This window comes from Rana temporaria, chromosome 7, assembly GCF_905171775.1.
Source record: "Rana temporaria chromosome 7, aRanTem1.1, whole genome shotgun sequence".
NCBI lineage: Eukaryota > Metazoa > Chordata > Amphibia > Anura > Ranidae > Rana > Rana temporaria.
In genome coordinates, this window is record NC_053495.1 from 137,654,854 (window position 1) to 137,677,245 (window position 22,392).

A 22,392-nucleotide genomic window follows, 5' to 3' on the forward strand; every position below is an offset into this window, starting at 1 on the left:
ATTACTTAGAACCCCCAAACATTGTATATTTTTTTTTAACAGAGAGCTTAGAGAATGCAATGCATCTTTGAAATATATTATGTCACACTGGATTTGCACAGCGGCTTTTCAAACACAATTTTTTGGGGAAAAAATACACTTTAATAAATAAAAATAACAAAAAAACACAAAAGGTAGTCCAATTTTTTTGTATTATGTGAAACAAGATGTTACGCTAAGTAAATAAATACCTAACATGACATGCTTTAAAGTGGAGGTTCACCCAAAAAATCTATTTTTAACATTAGATTGAGGCTAATTACGGGAACCAGAATCGGGTGGTTTTTTTTAAACCAATGTAGTACTTACCGTTTTAGAGGGAGATGTTCTCCGTGGCTTCCGGGTATGGGCTGCGGGACTGGGCGTTCCTATTTGATTGACAGCCTTCCGACCGTTGCATACAGCGCGTCACGAGTTTCCGAAAGTAGCCGAACGTCGGTGCGCAGGCGCCGTATAGAGCCGCACCGACGTTCGGCAACTCGTGACGTGCTGTATGCGACTGTCGGAAGGCTGTCAATCAAATAGGAACGCCCAGTCCCGAAGACCATACCCGGAAGCGGCGGAGAACATCTATCTAACGGTAACGGTAAGTACTGCATTGATTTGAAAAAAAGCACCCGATTCTACTTCCCGTAATTAGCTTCAATCTAATGTTACATTTTTTTTTTTTTCCGGGTGAACCCCCACTTTAAAATTGCACACACTCGTGGAATGGCGACAAACCACGGTACTTACAAAGCTCCATAGACAATTTAAATTACTTTACAGGTTACCTGTTTAGAGTTACAGTGGAGGTCTAGTGCTAGAATTATTAGAATTAACGATCGCGGTGATACCTCACATGTGTGGTTTGAACACCCTTTACATATGTGGGCACGACTTACAAATGCGTTCAAGAGATGGGGCACTTTTTATTTTTTTTTATTATTATTTATTTTACTTTTATTTTTTATTTTTACCATGTCCCTTTTATTCTTATTCATTTTTAATCACTTTTATTCCTAAGACAGGGAATTTAAACATTTCTTGTAATAGAAATAAGCACGACAGGTCCTCTTTTATGATCCGTCTTTTTGACCCCAGATCTTTAATATACAATTAAAAGCAAAAAAAATTATGATTGAACAGTTTCTTCTCTTACAGACGGCTCGGGCAAGCTCGGAAACTAATGGGAAGCGCATGGGGGGGGGGGGGGGGGATTCCAAGGAACCAAGGCCCCAGCCCCAAGGAACACTTATATTCTATGCCGAATCGCCCACAGAAAAAAGATACCGGTGTTATGGCAGCTAGCTGCTGCGATAACAATGATATTTAACGTCAAAGTAATGATGTATATATACTGTGGGTGGTCGGCAAGTGGGACAATAAGCATGCATTTTCAATTCTAGCCAGGTGCCACTCACCCACCAAACACTGAACAAACAAAAAAGCATAGTGCAGTACCTAGGGATTCATAGTTACATATGTTCAGGGGACATCAGCCCAACACGTCACACAATGGTTTTGCACAGAGCAGCCCTGAATCTCTGAAGTCCCCCATCAGCACCCCTGGCTCCACCTCTTCTCTAAGTGCACCATTGGAAGCCTCAAACTATAGAGGCACTCGTGTTTGGCCCCACCCCCTCTCCCTCATCACTGGATTTGATTGAAATCAGCGGGAGCCAATGGCTCCCACTGCTATCAATCTGCCCTGTGAGGAGAGAGAGAGCAGAGAGTCGTTGCTGTTAGGCATGGTACTGGATCGAGATCAGACTCAGGTAAGCATGAGGGAAGGCTGTGTGGGGGGGGGGGGGGGGGGCTAGGAATGAGCTGCATAAAAGTTTTTTTACATTAATGCAGAGAATGCATTATGGTAAAAAAAAAAACAACAACAAAAAAAACGTAAGGCTTTAGAACAACTTTAAGAAAAGTCAGCAACACTTTCTGATTGTCTTTTGCTTTGGCTGAGAACAATTTGATTGGGAGCCCTTTATCTATCTATGTAGTTTTTTTTGGATGTCAACTCCAATTTGAATTGTCAGGATGATTCTTTAATGCTATTACCTCTGCCACATCTTCAGCTGTCTGGCCCAGGCTCTGGAAGATTGATTTATAATTTTTAAGATAGACATTGGTAAACATCTCCGCGGTTTCCGTATCTACTCCAGAAAGATCCATTTTCATTCCGTCATCGTAGACTTTCTTTTCAAACTCTGTGATAACCGGGCCAGGTTCAATTAGGCTCAGCCTACAACATAATAAGGAGACAATACAGTCAATCATTTTTTTTTTTTTACAACTAAATTTAAAATCGAAGTATGGCCAAACCTTTTTTTTTGGCCATACTTCTCCTGTGGATCACAGGAGTGTGCTTACTTTTGCTCTCCTGTGATCCTGAATCATCTGATAGCAGGCTACCCGACATGTCAGAACTTCTCCAGGCTCTTGAAGGGTCTCAACAATATTGTCGACATCCACCCAGCTGCCTGATTGATAGTTGGCTCTGCCTCTCAGCATGTGACAGAGAGCCGGAGTCAGCCCCCTTCCCAACCAACCCCAGTGAGCACTGGAGGGGTAAAGCAGAGAGCCATTCTGAGTGGGACCGCCTTCTGCTTTGATCAGACTGAGAACAAAGTAATCATTGGTCATGTGATCGCTCAGTTCTTGGGCTTGGAGCCAACATGGGACAGCTGCCACAATACACCAATACTGCAGCAAAGAGGGGAGTATGTGTGCTTGTTTTTTTTTTGTTTTTGTTAACCCCAAACTTCTCCTTTAAAGCGGGGGTTCACCCTATCGACAGGAAAAAAAAAAAAAAATTTTCTTTTACCTTTAAATCAGGCACTGTAGCGCGAGCTACAGTATGCCTGTCCCGAATTTTTTCCCCCCATACTCACCTTGTAGTCGTCCATCGAAGATACCGGGGAATGGGCGTGCCTCTGGAGACGGAGGATGATTGACGGCCGGCTCTGGTGCGTCACGCTTCTCCGGAAATAGCCGAAATAGGCTTGGTCTTCACGACGCGTGCGCATAGCCTGTGCGCACGCGCCGTGAAGAGCCGAGACCTACTCCGGCTGTCTTCGGGGAGAGTGACGTGCCAGGGCCGGCCGTCAATCATCCTCCCTCTCCATAGGCACGCCCATTCCCCGCGGGAGCCGAAATCTACGATGGACGACTACGAGGTGAGTACGGGGTTAAAAAAATCGGGACAGGCATACTGTAGCTCGCGCTACAATGCCTGTCTCGATGGTAACATCATGTGGGTCAGGGTGAACTACCGCTTTAATACATGCAAAGGGATTCCTGAAAAAAACAATAGTTTTTCTAATTGCGTCTCCACCGCCGGCCGTCATATGACGGCCGGACAATGAAGCTCTCATTTTGGGGCGGGCGTCATATGACGTCCTTGTCTTCCCGAGCCACTAGGGGGCGTTCTTACTGGGAACCCGATGCGTGTGCCCGGCGGCCGCGATGTCTGCCGGGCACCCGTGATTGCCCAATAACAGAGCAGGACGTGGATCTGTGTGTATCCATGTCCTGTCAGGTAAGAGGAGACCGATGGTGTGTTCCTTGTACAGAGGAACACCGATCGGTCCCCATCCCTTACGAGTCCCCTCCCCCTACAGTTAGAATCACTCCCTAGGGAACATATTTAACCCCTTCATCGCCCCCTAGTGTTAACGTGTTAACCCCTTCCCTGTCAGTCACATTTTTACAGTAATCAATGCAATTTTATAGCACGGATTGCTGTATAAATGTGAATGGTCCCCAAATAGTGTCAAAAGTGTTCGATATGTCTGCCGCAATATCGCAGTCACGATAAAAATCGCTGATCGCCGCCGTTAATAGTAAAAAAAAAAAAAATGCTATAAATCTATCCCCTATTTTGTAGATGCTATAACTTTTGCACAAATCAATTAATATACGCTTATTGCAATTTTTTTTACCAAAAATATGTAGAAGATTACATATCGGCCTAAACCGAGGAAAAAATGTGTTGTTTTTTTAAAAAAAATTGATATTTATTATAGAAAAAAGTAAAAAATATTGTTATTTTTTTTCAAACTTGTCACTCTTCTTGTCACTACTGTTTTTATACTCATCTATCTTCAGACTGTTGAGAAACTGACTATGTGGCCTGTGTTGCATAGCATATTGTCACAATCTGAGCTGGGCCCATGCACGCCCCATACACCCCAAATGCATTTATGTCCCAGGTTTTACTTACTGCAATTTGAATTTCAATGCCTGTATTGCAAGACTTTCACAAAAGCCTTCAACGGCAAACTTGGAGGCAGCATACACATCATTAAACAGAATACCTGCAAGAACAGACATACACTTTTATTTCATATTAAGATAGTCAGCTACATAAAAAAGTGTCTAGTTCAGCCTTATATACATTTCTATATTACTCAGAGTAGATTCTACAGGCATAGTCTAGAGCAGGGATATGCAATTAGCGGACCTCCAGCTGTTGCAAAACTACAAGTCCCATCATGCCTCTGCCTCTGGGTGTCATGCTTGTGGCTGTCAGAGTCTTGCTATGCCTCATGGGACTTGTAGTTCTGCAACAGCTAGAGGTCCGCTAATTGCATATCCCTGGTCTAGAGTCTGGACCATGCCTGTGGCCATACAGCATATATACTTTTGATCAGATGGAACATTTGTCACTTCTGGCCTTATCCATATGAGACACAAAGTGCAAATTGCTTGATCTTAGCAAGCTGTAAAATGCTTTCATTGATCAGCAGAGCATGTTTAAATATGGGGAGACATACACCATGCAGTGCTAGAGGGCCAGTTGTTCCAGCGTATTCTCATAGTACAAAATCTACTGTACCTTGTATTCCCATCACGCTGCTTATTATTACTATGTGTCCACTCTTCTTCTTCTTCATGTCCGGTAATATTTCTTTCAGTAGTCTGACCAGTCCAAAGAAGTTTGTGTCCATTACAGTTTTCATTTCTTCAATGGTTTGACATTCAATGGGGCCAATAAGTCCCATTCCAGCATTACTAACTGTGGGTAATAAAGATTTAGAACATATAAACTTGCTAACAAGACTGAGATGCTATGTTGTTTTGCATATTGTTCACATCCTAAGCATCATGCATACTTTACTTTCATAGGATAGATGGTGTATGCAAAATTCAAACTTTACAATACAATATTATCCAAATGTATGTAGCAAGCAAACTCTTTGGTTTTGTTTAAGGCCTCGTACAGACGAGAGGATAAATCCTCTGGCGGGTTTGGATCTGATGGCTGTACACACCATCAGATCGAAATCCCAAGCGGAATACATCCGCAGTGACGTGGCCGCGACGATGACGCGGCGACGTGCGCGACGCTGGAAGGTAAATACTTCCACGCATGTGTCGAATCATTACGACACATGCGAGGGATGGGAGCGGACGGACTGATCCGGTGAGTCTGTACAGACAACCGGGTCAGTCCGCTGGACTGGATTTCAGCGGATAGATTTCTTAGCATGCTAAGAAATTTTTATCCGCTGGGAATCCGTCGACTGGATTTTTATCCGCTGGGAAATGTCCGCTAGGCCGTACACACGACCGGATCTATCTGCTGGAACTGATCCGCGGATCAATCCCAGCGGATAGATCCGGTCGTCTGTACAAGGCCTAACTCACAAAAAAAAGTATTCAGAAACTGAAATGAGTGTTGCATGATACAATAACCGTTCAGTATGTCATTAGCAATAAATTACAATGTAAATATCAAGTATTAGAGAATTACAGCACTGGAAATATCTGTTGGATGTGTACATGCTATATTAATTAAAATATATATGTTTATTGCTAGCTGTAGGCAGTAAAATATTACAACCTTTAGCTTTATGACTTAGAAGGGTTTTGTGCATCTATGACTTCAACAACCATCTCCAACCTTCTCTGTTTTATAATACTAAGGAATACTGTATCTAGATTTAAATCTCCTTTGATAACTTTTCTGCATGAAGACATGATGCAGGATTGTAATGTTTGTCTTTTTGAAGTGTAGCGCTCTGCTCCTGTTGAGTAGGCGCTATTTTGTAAATTTAGTTAACTTAGCTGTAGTTTAGCTCAGATTTTCATGCCAAATTATGGGTCTCTGTTTTAGCTCGGCTGTGTTGCGCATCTTCCACCTGACTGCCAGGGCCGGATTAACAAGGGGGCTGATGGAGCTGCAGCTCCAGGCCCCTTTCTCAAGATAGGCCCATTTGCCCCCCAAAAAAAAAAAAAAATTCAGAAAAAATAAATAAAAAAAATTGACTTCGGGGGTTGTAGCTCGACGACCAGAGGTCACAGAAACCCCATGTTTTGGGGGTAGGCAGGGGAAGACCTACCCCACAACTGGTAAAAATATGGGACGGCTATCATTTATGGTTTCGGAGATACGGGCCTGCTTGCACAGCCTGTCAGAAGCTACATTCATAGTGGCCAATATAACCACTTCCATACCAGGTACTTACGCAGCTTCCCGCCCAAGCCAATTTTCAGCTTTCAGCACTGTCGCACTTTGAATGGCAATTGCGCGGTCATGCTACACTGTACCTAAACAAAATTGGCGTCCTTTTTTCCCCACAAATAGAGCTTTCTTTTGGTGGTATTTGATCACCTCTGCGATTTTTTTTTTTTGCGCAACAACTAAAAAAAGGCTGAAAATTTGGAAAAAAAAATACGTTTTTATTTTTTTCTGTTAATTTTTTTGTAAATAAGTTTTCTCTTTCAATTACGGGCACTGATATGGCGGCACTAATGGGCACCGATGAGATGGCACTAATGGACATCGATGAGGTAGTACTGACGGGCACAGATGAGGTGGCACTGATTGGCGGCGCTGGTATGCGACACTGATGGGCACACATAGGCGGCACTGATGGGCACACATAGGCGGCACTGATGGGCACACATAGGCGGCACTGATGGGCACACATAGGCGGCACTGATGGGCACACATGGGCGGCACTGATGGGCACTCATGGGCAGCACTGGGCACTCATGGGCAGCACTGGGCACTCATAGGCGGCACAGATGGGCACTCATGGGTGGCACAGATGGGCACTGATAGGTGGGCACTGGGCATGGATGGGCACTGTGGGGTGGCACTGATGGACACTGGGGTGGCGCTGATGGACACTGGGGTGGCGCTGATGGACACTGGGGTGGCAGCACTGATTTTTGCCAGGTTGCCAGTCAGTGCCCATTTGTGGGCACTGACTGGCATCTTTTTTCTTTATGCTTTTTTATTTATTTATTTATTTTTAGACTTTTTTTTTTCTGGCTTTTTTTTTTTTTGCCCACCCTGGTGCTCCAGGGTGGGCATCACTGGTGGTCCAGTGTGGCGATCCGAGGGGGGGCTGCGCTGATAAACAATCAGCGCGAACCCCCCCTGTCAGGAGAGCCGCCGATCGGCTATCCTCTACTCGCGTCTGTCAGACGCGAGTGAGGAAGAGCCATCAACGGCTCTTCCTGTTTACATCGTGATCAGCCGTGGTTGGACACGGCTGATCACGTGGTAAAGAGTCTCCGCCGGAGGCTCTTTACCGAGATCGGAGATGCAGGGTGTCAGACTGACACCCCGCATCACCGATCGCCGCGATGCACGCCCCCACGGGCGCGCGCGGCATGAAATCCTGCAGGACGTTCTAGAACGTCCTGTCAGGATTTCATAACCACTTCCCGGACGTAAATCGGCCATAGGCCGGGCGGGAAGTGGATAAATACAAGCTGACACACTGCAGCAGACCGATAGGATCACAGGGCCAGATCCACAAAAGGGATACACAGGCGTATCTACTGATACGCCGTCGTATCCCTGTTTCTAACTATGCGGCTGATTCATAGAATCAGTTACGCATAGATATTCCTAAGGTCCGGCAGGTGTAATAGTTTTACACTGTCGGATCTTAGGATGCAGTAACGCGGCCGCCGCTGGGGGCATTTCTCGTCGAAATTCTGCGTCGGGTATGCAAATTAGCACTTACGGAGATCCACAAAGGTTTTTCCCTTCGTTAAGTCTCCGTAAGTTGCTAGTTTGCTTTCGTAAAGATAGGGCTGCTTTTACAAAGTGTAAAGTTAGTACACAATGCAAAAGTATACCTGTCTTTCCCGTGTCGCTGTCAATTTTTTTTTTTTTTTTTTTTTCCCGCCGCATCTCTTTCCACAAAACTCGGCGCAACGTAACGTAAAGCACGTTGGGAAAATCGCGTCGGGAGCATGCGCAGTAAGTCCGGCGCGGGAGCGTGCCGAATTTAAATGGGACTCGCCCCATTAGATTGGGCCCGCCTTGCGCCGGACAGATTTAAGTTACACCGCTGCAAATTTCTAGGTAAGTGCTTTGTGGATCGGGCACTTAGGTAGAAATTTTGCGGCAGTGTAACTTAAATCCGAATATTTAAGTTGCGCCCGCTGTACGTGGATCTGGCCCACAGTTCTTATAATAATTATTTGTATATTACTCATGGTAATTAAACCCCTTGCCACCCAGGCCAATTCAGACACTTCTCTACTACATGTAAAAATCATCATTTATTTTTTGCTAGAAAATTACTCTATGGTGGTCTTTGCAACTTTTTATGTTGCACGGTATAGGGCTGCATGATTCTGGCTAAAATGAGAATTGCAATTTTTATGCTTAGAAGATAGATCACGATTCTCTCACGATTCTTACATGGTAACATCATCTTTCATATTAAAACAAAATAAATAAATAAATGGGCTAACTTCAGAGTCGGTTCACACTAGGGCGACACGACTTCCAGCACAACTTTCAGAAGCAACTCCAACACGACTTGAGCATGAACCACAGGGCGATCTGGGGAGATTTACAACACGACTTGAAGTCGTCTCCAGGACAGGAGACTTTCCAGTGGCCAATAAAACAACCATCAGCTCTGGGAGAGGGAGGGGGAGGGAGGGGTTTGCCTGAGAAATGTATGTTATCTTCCTGGAAAGTCGCTTCAGTTAAGACAGTGATCCGACTTCTGAGACGACTTCCATTGAAATCAATGGGTACAAATCGCCTACAAGTCGGATTGAAGTAGTACAGAAACCTTTTCTGAAGTCGGATCGCCTTGAGTCGTGTGTATTAACACCGCTCCCATTCACTTACATTGTTTTTCTCTACAGCGCGACTTGGGACGACTTGAGGCGACATGAAGTCGGATCGCAAGTCGCCCCAGTGTGAACCGGCTCTCACTGTTTTGTTTTTATGGTTTTTATTATTCATTGAAATGGGCAAATGCAGTGTGACATAAAATATTGCAGCAATAGCCATTTTATTCCCTAGAGCAGGGGTCTCAAAGTACCGGCCCGCGGGCCATTTACAGCCCGCAGACAGGTTTTAAATGGCCCGCAGGCAGGGCGGGTGCCGCTGAAGTGAAGATCGAGGTGCATGAAGAGTAGCGCAGGAAGCGTCTGTCATAAGTTCACTTGTCTCTCATGTCATGCTGCTACTCCCCGGCGGCCCCTCCTCTCTTCTCGTCCATCCCCATTTGCTTGTGACATCATCTGAGATGGACGAGAAGAGAGGGGGGGCGCCGGGGAGTAGCAGCGTGACATGAGAGAGAAGTGAACTTATGACAGACGCTTCCTGCGCTACTCTGCCTTTGAAGAAAACAATAAGTAAATGCTGACATGTGCCCTGGTGTGCTCTCATGTGCCCTGATTGTGCCCTAATGTGATCTCATGTGCCCTGATGTGCCCTCATTGTGCCCTGATGTGCTCTCATGTGCCCTGATGTGCTCTCATGTGCTCTCATGTGCCCTCATGTGCTCTCATGTGCCCTCATGTGCTCTCATGTGCCCTCATGTGCCCTCATGTGCCTTTGTGTGCTCTCATGTGCCCTGATGTGCCCTGATTGTGCCCTCATGTGCTCTCATGTGCCCTGATGTGCTCTCATGTGCCCTGGTGTGCTCTCATGTGGCCTGATGTGCTCTCATGTGGCCTGATGTGCTGTCATGTGGCCTGATTGTGCCCCATGTACCCTCATGTGCCCCATGTACCCTCATGTGCCTCATGTACCCTAATGTGCTGGACTCTGTACATCAGGGTACCCTGTGCCCTGATGTGTCATGTGCCCTGTCCTGATGTGCTATGCCCCATGTGCCCTGATGTGCTCTCATGTGCCCCATGTACCCTGATTGTGCCCTGGTGTGCTCGTATGTGCCCCATGTGCCCTGATATGCCCCATGTGCTCGGATTGTGCCCCATGTGCCCTGATGTGGCCCATATACCCTGATGCGGCCCATGTACCTTGATGTGCCATGGGGCACATGAGAGCACATCAGGGCACATGAGAGCACATCAGGGCACAGCACATCAGGACATGGCACATCAGGGTACAGGACATGGTACATGGCACATCAGGGTACAGGGCACATGAAACAGCACATCAGGGTACAAAGCCCAGCACATCAGGGCACATGGCACATCAGGGTACAGGGCACATGAAACAGCACATCAGGGTACAAAGCCCAGCACATCAGGGTACATGGGGTACCCTGATGTGCCATGTGCCCTGTCCTGATGTGCTGTGCCCTGATGTGCCATGTCCTGTACCCTGATGTGCCATGTGCCCTGTCCTGATGTGCTGTGCCCTGATGTGCTCTCATGTGCCCCATGTTCCCTGGTGTGCCCCATGTTCCCTGATTGTGCCCTGATATGCTCCCATGTGCCCTGGTGTGCTCATATGTGCCCCATGTGCCCTGATATGCTCCCATGTGCCCTGGTGTGCTCTGATTGTGCCCCATGTACCCTGATGTGGCCCATGTGCCATATGTACCCCGATGTGCCCCATGTACCCTGATGTGCTGGGCTTTGTACCCTGATGTGCTGTTTCATGTGCCCTGTACCCTTATGTGCCATGTGCCCTGCCCTGATGTGCTGTGCCCTGATGTGCCATGTGCCCTGTCCTGATATGCCCTGCCCTGATGTGGCATGTTGTGCTGTACCCCTATGTGCTGTGCTCTGATGTGCCCTGTACCCTGATGTGCTGGGCTTTGTACCCTGATGTGCGCTGTGCACTCATGTGCGCTGTGCCCTGATGTGATGTACCCTGATGGTGAGTGGTCAGTGTGTAGTGTAGTGGTTAGTGTGCAGTGTAGTGGTCAGGGTTAATAATGCGTTCGCTGACACCAGTACTGTTTTTGAAGTTTGAAAGTTTGCATGCGGCCCCCCATGGGATATGAAAACTTGTCTTGTGGCCCTCAGGTAATTTGAGTTTGAGACACCTGCCCTAGAGTCTCTGCTAAAATATATATAATGTTTGGCGGTTCCAAGTAATTTTTATGCAAATAATATTGCTTTTTAACATAAGAAACAAGTGTTGGACTTTAAGTGGTAAATTTCCTGCAGACTGCCCAGATTTTTTCTTTACACACAGAAGTGTATCCCTTTGATCTAAGAAGGAAGCGTTAGTTACAATGTTTCCTGTTAAAAACTTGGCAGACTGCCCAGATATTTTCTTTTGACAGCTGAAAGTCTCTCCACTGTTATATGAAAGAATCGGCAAACTCTGCATTGGAGGCTGGTTTTACTCAAGTCGATTAATAGATTGACTTGTGTAAAACCAGCTAGCCCATACATAGATCGACTATGGCTGGTCTCTGCATAATTGGCGTAATTTCAATCCATGTATGACCTGCTTAACCACTACGCAGTCCCTAAATATCCTTCCACTCCTGTACATAGTGCTCACTGTCATACTCTCCACACTCCTCTCCTGTACATAGTGCCCACTGTCATACTCTCCACACTTCTCTCCTATATATAGTGCCCACTGTCATACCCTCCACACTCCTCTCCTATACAGAGCGCCCACTGTCATACCCTTCACACTCCTCTCCTGTACATAGTGCCTGCTGTCATACACTTCTCTCCTGTACATAGTGCCCACTGTTGCACCCTCCACACTCCTCTCCTGTACATACTGCTCACTGTCATACCCTCCACACTCCTCTCCTATACATAGTGCCCACTGTCATACCCTCCACACTCCTCTCCTATACATAGCGTTCACTGTCATACCCTCCACACTCCTCTCCTATACATAGTGCCCACTATCATACCGTACACATTTCTCTCCTGTACATACTACCCACTGTCATACCCTCCACACTCCTCTCCTGTACATACTGCCCCATCATACCCTTCACACTTCTCTCTGGTACGTACTACCCTCTGTCATACCCCCACACTCTTCCTGTACATACTGCCTATTGTCATACCCTTCACACTCCTCTCCTGTACATAGTGCCTTTTGCCATACCCTTTGCACTCCTCTCCTGTACATAGTGCCCACTGTTAGACCCTCCACATTCCTCTCCCTCACCTGCACATACTTCCCACTTATATAGCGTCCATAATCCTCCCCTATGTCGCTTACCCACAAAAACAGTTCTTTAAAATTATACTGAATATCCTCAATGTTACCAGCTCTAGAATGGGCACACTTTTGTTAGTTCAACTAAAGGAAATCTCAGTTCTCATATTTGTTCTGCCCCATTATTAGTACTTATTTAATTTTGTGATTACTACTATGATGTATAGAGGAACATAGGGGATCTCAGCTACTCTAAATATAGCACTTATATAAAAAAGTGTCCCTGAAAATATTTTTTTAAATGTTGGCAACTGTGCACTTAGGCACTGCCCAAGGGCCACTGGGTCAGTAGGGGCCCCTGGGATCCTGTGATATTAAAGTGGTAGTAAACTTTCCTGACATTACTACTTTTTAGAGGCCCTGGGGTAGGTTATGCCACAATGTACAAGTATGCACAGCATATTAGCACATTAGGGTACACTTCAATTTTCAGACTGAGCCCTCCAGTGCTGCGCTGTGATGAATCAGGCGGGGCCCGGGCACTTCCATCTTCACCCGGTCTTCCTTCTGGGTTCTGTGCCTTTGGTCACTTGCCTAGGCCGGGCTACGTTCATGTCATTCCCACACATTTATTTATTATTTATAAAAGGCCCCACCAAAATCCTCAGCACCAGGCCCATGATGATCTTAATCTGGCCCTGCTGACTGCGGGTGTCGCTCTTACCAGAGGTCAAGGTAGGAATTGCAATGGTTTGGGTGTATTGGGTGCCTCTTGCCCAGAAGCAGCTCAGTGGTGTGGTTGCCCGCCGCTGTGCATTCCGGCGAGAGGTACTTAAAGCGGGTGTTCCGCGGGTTTACGTTTTTTTTTTTTTTTAAAGGCTTCTGCCGCTCTTACCTTGTGAAGGTAATCGCTCATCTGTCCCAGTCTTGTAGCCCGCTGCATTGAAAATCGCGAGGAAAGAATATTTTATCAAATTCTAAGATAGACGTTACCATCTTTACTGTGGGCACTGTGAAGCCCAGGTCCTTGTTCCTCCAGGATCCGGCGAATGCGGACGTCCCAGCATTCACCGCTCTATCCCGCGCATGTGCAGTGTTGACGGCGAGCGTCGCCGTCAACACTGCACTGTTGCCATCACAACAGCCGGCGTATGCCATGCCCCGTTGTGAACACATATACCTTCTCTATCAGCTCTCGCTCAGAACGTGAAATGAGAAGCTGCCTGACTAGTCGCGTGACCCGTGAGATATCGCGGGATTTCAACACAGCGCGTCTCCTGGGATTCTCAGGACTCACTCCCAGGAGACATAGCGCTGATCGGAGAATTTTGGAAACCACGCCCACTCCCGCGGGGAATAGCGAGCGACAGCTCACAAAAGGCCCTAGTACTAAGGTAAGGAGGCCGATTAAAAAAAAAACGGATACATAGCGAACAATGGCTGCTGGTTTTAGACAGCCAAACTTGTAATTTAGGGTGAACCTCCGCTTTAAGGGGCAGACACCGTTCTGGTGGGGTCTTCCGATCCTGACCTGGTGGCCCTCCTGGCCTCAGGGATGTATTAGCAACCGTTTGGTCTCGAGACCTGCTGGCTCGAGGCACCACTACCGAAGTAGGTCCAGAAGTTTCTGGGGGCCTACTGGTCCAGGGACGGTCATGTGCTGTCTTCTCTGCAGGAAGGAGCCGAATAATTGAGGATACAATTAGAGGATGTGTCCTGACCAATGTACCTCACAGTTCGGCCGGCTTGGCTGAAAGATCCTAGCACCGTGAGCTGTGTAATCTTTCTTTGGAACTTTTAAAGGTGTTGGTGTGGTTTCATGATCCTGTGGGAGAGGACCGTGTAACGACTCAACAGTAATCATCAAGTCTGTGGGAGAGACTGTTGAGTAAGATTCGCACCAGTTGCTAGGCCAGTGATAGAGGCCTATCCGGTGGTTGCCGAATCCAGTGTGGGACAGTTGCCCTCTGGATCCAAGATTATATCCGAAATCTGCAAAGCAAGGTACCTGAATCTTCCCTAACCCTCTGTCCCTCTAAAGGAACTTGTTAATAAAACATTTGAAGCAAAGGAAACCAAGTGTTGGTGTGGATATTTGAAGCTCTTCAAGAAGGACCCCTAGGACAAACATGGTGAACAGTAAGATAACGGCAGACCCAAATCTAAACTAGCAGCTCCTTCGAGGGTAGTAGCAAAAAACAAAAGAACAAAAGCTGGACAGCCGCACTCCAAAATTTTCTTTAAAAGAGATGTCTTTTATTTTCAACTGTGCATACAGTCACTGCAAGCCCACAAAAATCAGTATGGCCAACGTTTCGCACTGGCGTCAGTGCTTAGTCATGGCTTGAGCCATGGCTTCAGCCATGACTAAGCACTGACGCCAGTGCGAAACGTTGGCCATACTGATTTTTGTGGGCTTGCAGTGTGACTGTATGCACAGTTGAAAATAAAAGACATCTCTTTTAAAGAAAATTTTGGAGTGCGGCTGTCCAGCTTTTGTTCTTTTGTTTTTTGCTATTACCGCATCGCCAGCACCCTGGTGGTTCAACAACCCCTGATCATCACGAGGCTCACCTGGAGCGGTGAGAATTCTGTCTGTCCTTCAAAGGGTAGTGCTACAGTGTATGTCAGTATGCAATACTAGCACATTTTGCCAGGTTGTATCCCTTTAAAGTGGAACATTACCCATAACAGTTTGATAACAATTAATGTTTTTAACAACAAAAAAACATACATTTCACAATAATAATTATGCTACCTAAATTAGTGTGTGCGGGAAATTGCCTCCAGCATTGCTCCTGTGTCTTATTGCTGGAGGCTGCCATTTTGTGGTAGCCCAGAGCAGTAATTTCCTTTTTGAGAATTCTCCCCCTCTCCTTGGTCTCAAAAAATATATTCATAGTCTGGTTGGTTCTGGACCAGAATCCATTTAGTCCATCAATGTGATGAGCGGGTATTTGGGCATGGGGAGGGTGTACATTTTTTTTCCTGTGAGGGTGAACTGTGTTATGCCTACTTACATGTTCATCTCTTGAATAAATTTGGCACAATTTTCTTCTGTTATGTTCTTATGACACACATTTATCACAACCAAAAATGTATTTATTGCAGCTGAAAAGCAACTGGAAATTCCTAAACCTAACCCTTGACCTTAAAGAGGAAGTAAACCCTCTCTGAAAAAAAACCCCTGCAAGACAAAGGCATAATGAGCTAGTATGCATAGCATATTTATTATAGCACAGCATGCTAAAGACATGTATTATAAAACACTAAAGCAGCTATATAAGCAATGCTCCAAATATTGGAAATTACCCATATAGACAAGTATTACATTGCATGGACACCATTTCTTACCTAGAATGTCAACTCTGCGATCAGGAATGCTGTTGACACAGTTCCTGATGGATTCTTCACTACACACATCCAGCTGTTTTATCTCCAAGGTTTCCCCGATAAAGCCATCAGTAGCTTTTAGAAGATCATCCTGCTTTGTCAGGTTCCTCATTGTTGCATAGACTAGATACAATCAAATAGAAAAAGTAAATTACATTAGAAAACGAAAAGAAGCATTTTACAGGGTAGCTGAGGGTTAATTTTCAAGGAGTACCAAAATTGTAAAATCGTTTTCTATGTCGCATTCACTTTAAGTGCTCACTGTGCCTGCATTTTCTAAAAGCTAAAGTGTAATATATATATTATGTAGTTCTGAATCAGAATTTTCAGTCCTGGGTCCATGTTTTGCTAGATGCCTGCAACCTGGCTCACTACACAATGGAATTGTGACCCCATGGAAATGATGGTCCGAGCGCCAGACAAGTATGTTTACTGAACTGCGCATGCGCCGTGGACGCATCCCCCTGCGCATGCTCACAACCACGTTGGAACAACTGCCTAAGATACGCCGGATCACTGCGTACGCCATGAACGTAACCTACACCCAGCCAGACATACGTCGAGCGTAAAATACGCCGGCTTGTGTTCCCTGGTGCAGACCTTTGCATGTCTGCTGCTGGGTTACACCTCCTTTATGGGGCTTAACTTTACGCCGGACGTACAACTTACGCGCACCTCTCGTCGGTCGCACGCAGGTTCGTGAATCGCTGTATTTCCCTCATTTACATATTTGAATGACTAATCAATGGGAGCGGCACCATGCTCCCAGCCTAAATGTTCGCCCACTCTACGCCGGCGTAAGCAAGATACATCGGCGGGGTGTAGCCTGGTTTTAGGCGCATGTCTGTTTGTGGGTCTTGCGCACAGATACGACGGTGCACATTTGCACTTACGTCGGCGTAACTTGTTATACGTCGGTGTAAGTGCTTTGTGAATCCGGGCCTATATATATATATATAAAATCAGCAGAGGGATGATGTTAATTTTCAAAATGGTGGAGTGGGAATTGTGGGACTGGCAGCACAAAGGCAGCCTGAAAAGGGCTGAAAATGAATAAAAAGCAGCATAGGCACAATTAACTGTACTCGCTTCTGTATACCCTTTTATATATTATTGGCATTTTTTTATAGGGGTCTTCTTTAATGGCACATTTTGAGAGTGGGTAGGTGGGAGCAAGGCTGTCAATAGGTGAGTACAGGCAGTCCTCCTGTACAGGGCCAGGACCCCATGAAGTCAGCGGGGACTGTCGTGGGCGTCTCACTGTCCACCAACTTTCTAAGCCCAAGCCCCCCCCTTTTCTGCTCCTCATCCCTGACTAATAGGGGATGGACAATGTGGAGCAATGGGGGATGTAGGGGTTGCAGAGTGCAGGGTAATGGGGGGGTGCAGGGATACAAGTGAGGTGTAATGCAAGTGGTGCAGAGTGCTGAGTAATGGGGATTGAAGGGGGTTATAGAGTAAGGTGTAAGATGCAGGGGGGGCAGAGTGGGGGGTAAAAGGGGGGTGTAATGGTTACAGAGTGTGGGGTAGTGTACAGAGCCCCCGATAAGGGCCACTGGGGGGGTGGGGCCCAATCAGGTAGGCTGTACGGGACCTATGATTTCTAATGATGCCCCCGGATGGGAAGGTGGGAGTGGGGGACAGACTCCTCTGCCATTTTTTTTTGTTTTGTGCAGAGTAAAATTTAATTTAAGAACTTTCCACCCCCTCCTGTAAAAGACATGGTGGTTGTCATTTGGAAAGAGAGACAGAGACAGCAATATATAAGTTGTAACCCTTCTCCGCTAAAGTAGAAATATGAAATCTCCCAAATAGGGCCACAAACAGCAATAACATCCCAACCAGGGTTCTAACACTTGGCTGGTGTTGGGCTTTAACTACTATGTAAATGAATAATTAGGAACACAGTTCTGCTGCAGAATATTGTGTTTGGTTCCCTTTCAGCTGAGTTGACAGCAGCAATGTTATCTCAATCAGCGGTTGCTAGGGAACTGTCTTAATGACAGGTGGCAGCTAGTGGAAGATCTGATGCAACATTAACCCTTTTCATCATGGAAACTGAACTGAAATTATTCCTTATCTTCTCTTGCAGTATTCTGATTTGGATTACAATAAGGTGCTTTGGTCACTGCTTTTATGGTGCATTCGGGTGTTTTTCTCCAAAAGTGAAGTGTGGCTAAAACTAGGGATTGACCAATACCAGTTTTTTAAGACTGAGTACGAGTACCGACGCTTTTTCTCTTACTGCTCAGATACCAATTACCGATACCTATTTTCAGCCTAGGTTCACACTGCTTGCGAATTCAAAATCGCGGTAAAATGCGCGATTTTACCGCGATTTCGCGGCCGCGATTTTGCCGCGATTTCGGCTGCAATTTAATGTAAATCGCGGCCCGAAATAGCAAAAAGTAGTACAGGAACTACTTTTTTAAATCGCAGATGCGGCGTCGCACTGATAAGGACAGTGCCATTGCCGGCAAATGCCGCCGATTTGAGATGCGATTTGACATGTCAAATCACATCTCAAATCGTTCCAAATCGTACCCAGTGTGAACCAGGGCTTATAGCTAGATTCAGAGAGAGTTACAGCGAAACCAGATACGCTTAAATTAGGCTAAGATACAAGCGGCGTAAGTCTCCTACGCCGTCATATCTTAGGGTGCATATTTACGCTGGCCGCTAGGTGGCGCTTCCATTGTTTTCCGCATCGAATATGCAAATGAGCAAGATACGCCGATTCACGAACGTACGTGCGCCCCTCGCAATTAGTTACGCCGTTTACGTAAGAGATACGCCGGCGTAAAGATAAAGCTGCTCCCTAGGTGGCGCAGCTCATGCAAGGTATGGACATCAGAACAAGTCTATCTTTTTACGTCGTTTGCTTAAGTCGTACACGAATAAAGCTGTGCTTAAGTTACGTTCACGTCGTAGGCAGTGTTCGACGTATCTTAGGCATACTATCCGACGCATGCGCACTGGGATTCTTTCACGAATGGCGCATGCGCCTTTCGTAAAAAAACCTCAAATACGTGGGGTCACACTAAATTCAAATAAAACACGCCCACATCATCCACATTTGAATTAGGCGGGCTTACGCCGGACCACATACGCTACGCCGCCGTAACTTAGGGCGCAAGTTCTTTCTGAATACGGAACTTGCGCCCTAATTTACGGCGGCGTAACGTATCTGAGATACGTTACGCCCGCCGACAGATACACTCTTGTATCTGAATCTGGCTATTAGTGTCAAGTGACAGTGTTTTTAAGGCTCGTTCACACCATACATGTATGGAAACCGATGGGAAAACCACACAGATTTCACTTTCAGAGACATCAGTGTGATGTCAGTGAGCTTTTACAGCCTGTTCACATAGGTTTAGGCCTATATCAATGCAATTTGAAAAAAGTCCTGTGCGATTTCAGTCCGATTCATGTGCAATTTTTAATCTCATACACTACAATTCGCATTGGAATCGCACCTGAACCACTGAATGAAATAGCAAACCGGCCTGCACATATGTGAGTCCACGGCATCGGTTTTAGTATTGGAGCATTTGCACAAGTGCTAATGCATATGTTTAGTTTTAGCACTGATACTGGTATTGGTGCAACACTGGCTAGAACATGTAAAGTGATTCAAGGCTTTTTTGAATGGAGGAGGTGCCAAGTTAGCGACTGAGTGATATCTGCACTACAGCCAGAACTACTAGTCTCAGCCTCCAGTGCTGAAAGAAGACTGTGGGCTGAATAAAAGTAGGAGATTTAACACACGCTGCATCTGTCTGGCTTGGGGTTGACACCTTTTCTTCTAGTCAAACCCGTACACTTCAGAGTCGCACAGCAATTTTAAATAACATTTCTAATCACATAAAGTTAATCACAATAGTCCCCCTTTACATCAGAGTCCACAGAGTTCCCCTTTTACATCTGAACTCGCAGAGTTCTCTTTCACTGAAAAGCCCCGTACACACGATCGGACCTTTGTCCAACCAAACTTACATCGGAATTCCATCGGAGTAAAAGAGAACATGTTCTCTATCTAAACTCTGATGGAATTCATCGGAATATCGGATGGAAAAACTCAGATGGGCATACACACGGTCGGAATTTCCGATGGAAAAGGTCTGTCTGACTTTTTCCATCGGAAATTCCGATCATGTGTACGAGGCATAAGGGGGGGGACTCTGTAGACTCTGATGTAAGGGAGAACTCTGGGAACTCCAATATAAGGGATGCTCTGGTGTATGGAGAGGACTCTGATGTAAGGCGGAACACTGTGGCCTCTGGTGTAAAGGGGAGCTATGATGTAATGAGTGCTCTGAGAACCCCGATTTACCCTTGCTTACTCACTTAGAGGCAGGAGAGAGAAGGGGGAGAGGGAAGACTTAGTCCGGCCTGAATAATGTGTCCGGGTCTCAGACAGTCTGAAACCTGGACGCATGATTCCAAACCTGAACTGTCCGGGTGAATCTCGAAAAGGTGGCAACCCTAGTCTGGCTGCTGTACCTAAATGTACCAGAGACAGGTACATTAATCTGTCAGAGCCCATACTGGACACTCCTTCCTCAGTGCACTAACTCCCTTCCTAACCACTGCACCCATCACACTGACAGGCGCATGGCCTGAAAAATTTGTAGTGCAGTGGGCAAAGCCTGAGGAACTGAGAGACTAGTTACCCATGAGGCCAGCTTTGATGTTGATTGACAGCACACTGCAGTGGGTGGGACTATAGATGCCATTTAGTCCAATAGCTTTCAAATCCACCCACTGCTGTCTGCACTCATTTAAAAGTAAGGGGGACCTAGCCTTTCAGTTACCAACCAGACCCTGCCCACCCATTGACTAGTCAGTTCCCAAATATGGGCAGTGCCATATCTCGATAATTACATTCCCGCAATCCCCATAATCCTTTGTTTACATTCATTTTGGTGCCATGGAATCTCCAGGTCAACAGTTACATTAATTGACATGACATTCATGACAGCTTTGCAGCACAGGCACAGCCCACTCCGAGTATTGGCTTACCTCTATATGCCAGCTGGTCTTAATTACCACCAGTTTCCTAATCTGTGAACTTGCAGTAATACTTTAATGCTGGCTGCGTACACACGACCATTTTTGGGTTGTAAAAAATTAAATTTTTATCGGTCTAGAAAAAACAGTTTTTTTCAACCCGATTATTGTTAAACCGGCCTTGCCTACACACGATCGTGAAAAAAAAATGCTCTAGCAAAGCGCGGTGACGTACAACACGTACGACGGCACTATAAAGGGGAAGTTCCATTCGGATGGCGCCACACTTGGGGCTTTTGCTGATTTCGTGTTAGTAAAAGACGATTTAAGCTTTTAAGTCTGTTACAGCGTGATGAATGTGCTATCTCCATTACGAACGGTAATTTTACCAGAACAAGAGCTCCCGTCTCATAACTTGCTTCTGAGCATGCGTGTTTTTTTCACGTCGTTAAAGCCCACACACGACCATTTTTTACGGCGTTAAAAACTACAACGTTAAAAACGACGTGAAAAAATTAGAGCATGTTCTAAATTTTTAATGGCCATTTTTTACATCGTGAAAAATGCTCTGGAGCCCACACAGGATCATTTTTAATGACATAAAAAAAATAAGTTAATTTTTTACAACCCGAAAAACGGTCGTGTGTATGCAAGATAAGACTCTGTGGCTGCCAAAGCAAAATGTTCCTAATACTAGCCATACACCAGTCACAAAATCGTTTTAATGCGTTTTCCAAAAACGAACACACCATCGTGGGAGCAAACGCCATTGCCATCATGTAATATGATTTTCGAACGAGAAATCGCTCAGTGGACATAAATGAATCAGTTTCTTGTTGTTTCTTTTCCTCTTGGTCACATATGCGCAGTACCAACAGTTACATTTTTAACAGGGGAGAAACACATTAACCTTTGCATTTTTTTCCAAACCATTTCTTAGATTTTTTTTACACACAGTAATGCAAGGCTTTCTCCCTGGTGTGGAGAAAGCCTCTTGAGGGGGTGAGCAGGCAAGTCAGGACACTCTCTACTTTGCAGATAGAGAAAGGAGCTGTGTGTTAGTGGGCGTCCCGACACTCATGCTCGCCCCCTCAAGAGGCTTTTTCCAGGGAGAAAGCCTCAGATTACGGTGTGTAGTTACAGACAGAAGAACAGGAAGTGAGGATTTCTCAGAAGAAATAAGGACATTTAAAAGCAAAATTGAAGGATGAGGTAAGTGAATGAGGACTGCACTAAGGTAAAGGAAGCGATTTAGGGAAAAAAAATGCTTTCCTTTACAACCCTTTAATTTAATATGTAATCTAAATAACTAATATCTAGTGATTAATTCTTAATTTTAAATAATTTATATTGGGTGGTTCTACTAATAATTGGTTCTTAAAAATAGATTTAGTATAAATTCCCTAAAAAAATATTACCACAATTTTTTTAATGATATGCCAGATAAATCATGATCCTACTGGTCGTCAGGGGTAAGTATCATAGTTTAATAGCAGCCATTTATGAGTTAATGCAGTGTTTTTAGCCGTTAGTTAAAGGGGAGTTCCACCCAAAAATGGAACTTCCACTTTTTGGAATCCTCCCCCCCACCGGTGTCAAATTTGACACCTTTCAGGGGGAGGAGCGAGCAGATACCTGTA

General features: G+C 45.6%; 1 protein-coding gene across 1 annotated transcript in view; it reads right to left on the reverse strand.

Moving 5' to 3' along the window:
• Window positions 1-22,392, reverse strand: part of LOC120945677 (retinol dehydrogenase 8-like) — a 31,172-nt gene that overhangs the window by 2,780 nt on the left and 6,000 nt on the right. Inside the window, exons 2-5 of the mRNA XM_040360009.1 lie at window positions 15,701-15,862; window positions 4,862-5,041; window positions 4,247-4,340; window positions 2,083-2,266 (exon numbers count right to left, since the gene is read on the reverse strand). Coding sequence (XP_040215943.1) covers window positions 2,083-2,266; window positions 4,247-4,340; window positions 4,862-5,041; window positions 15,701-15,862 — 620 coding nt within the window. The remainder of the gene's footprint in view (window positions 1-2,082; window positions 2,267-4,246; window positions 4,341-4,861; window positions 5,042-15,700; window positions 15,863-22,392) is intronic.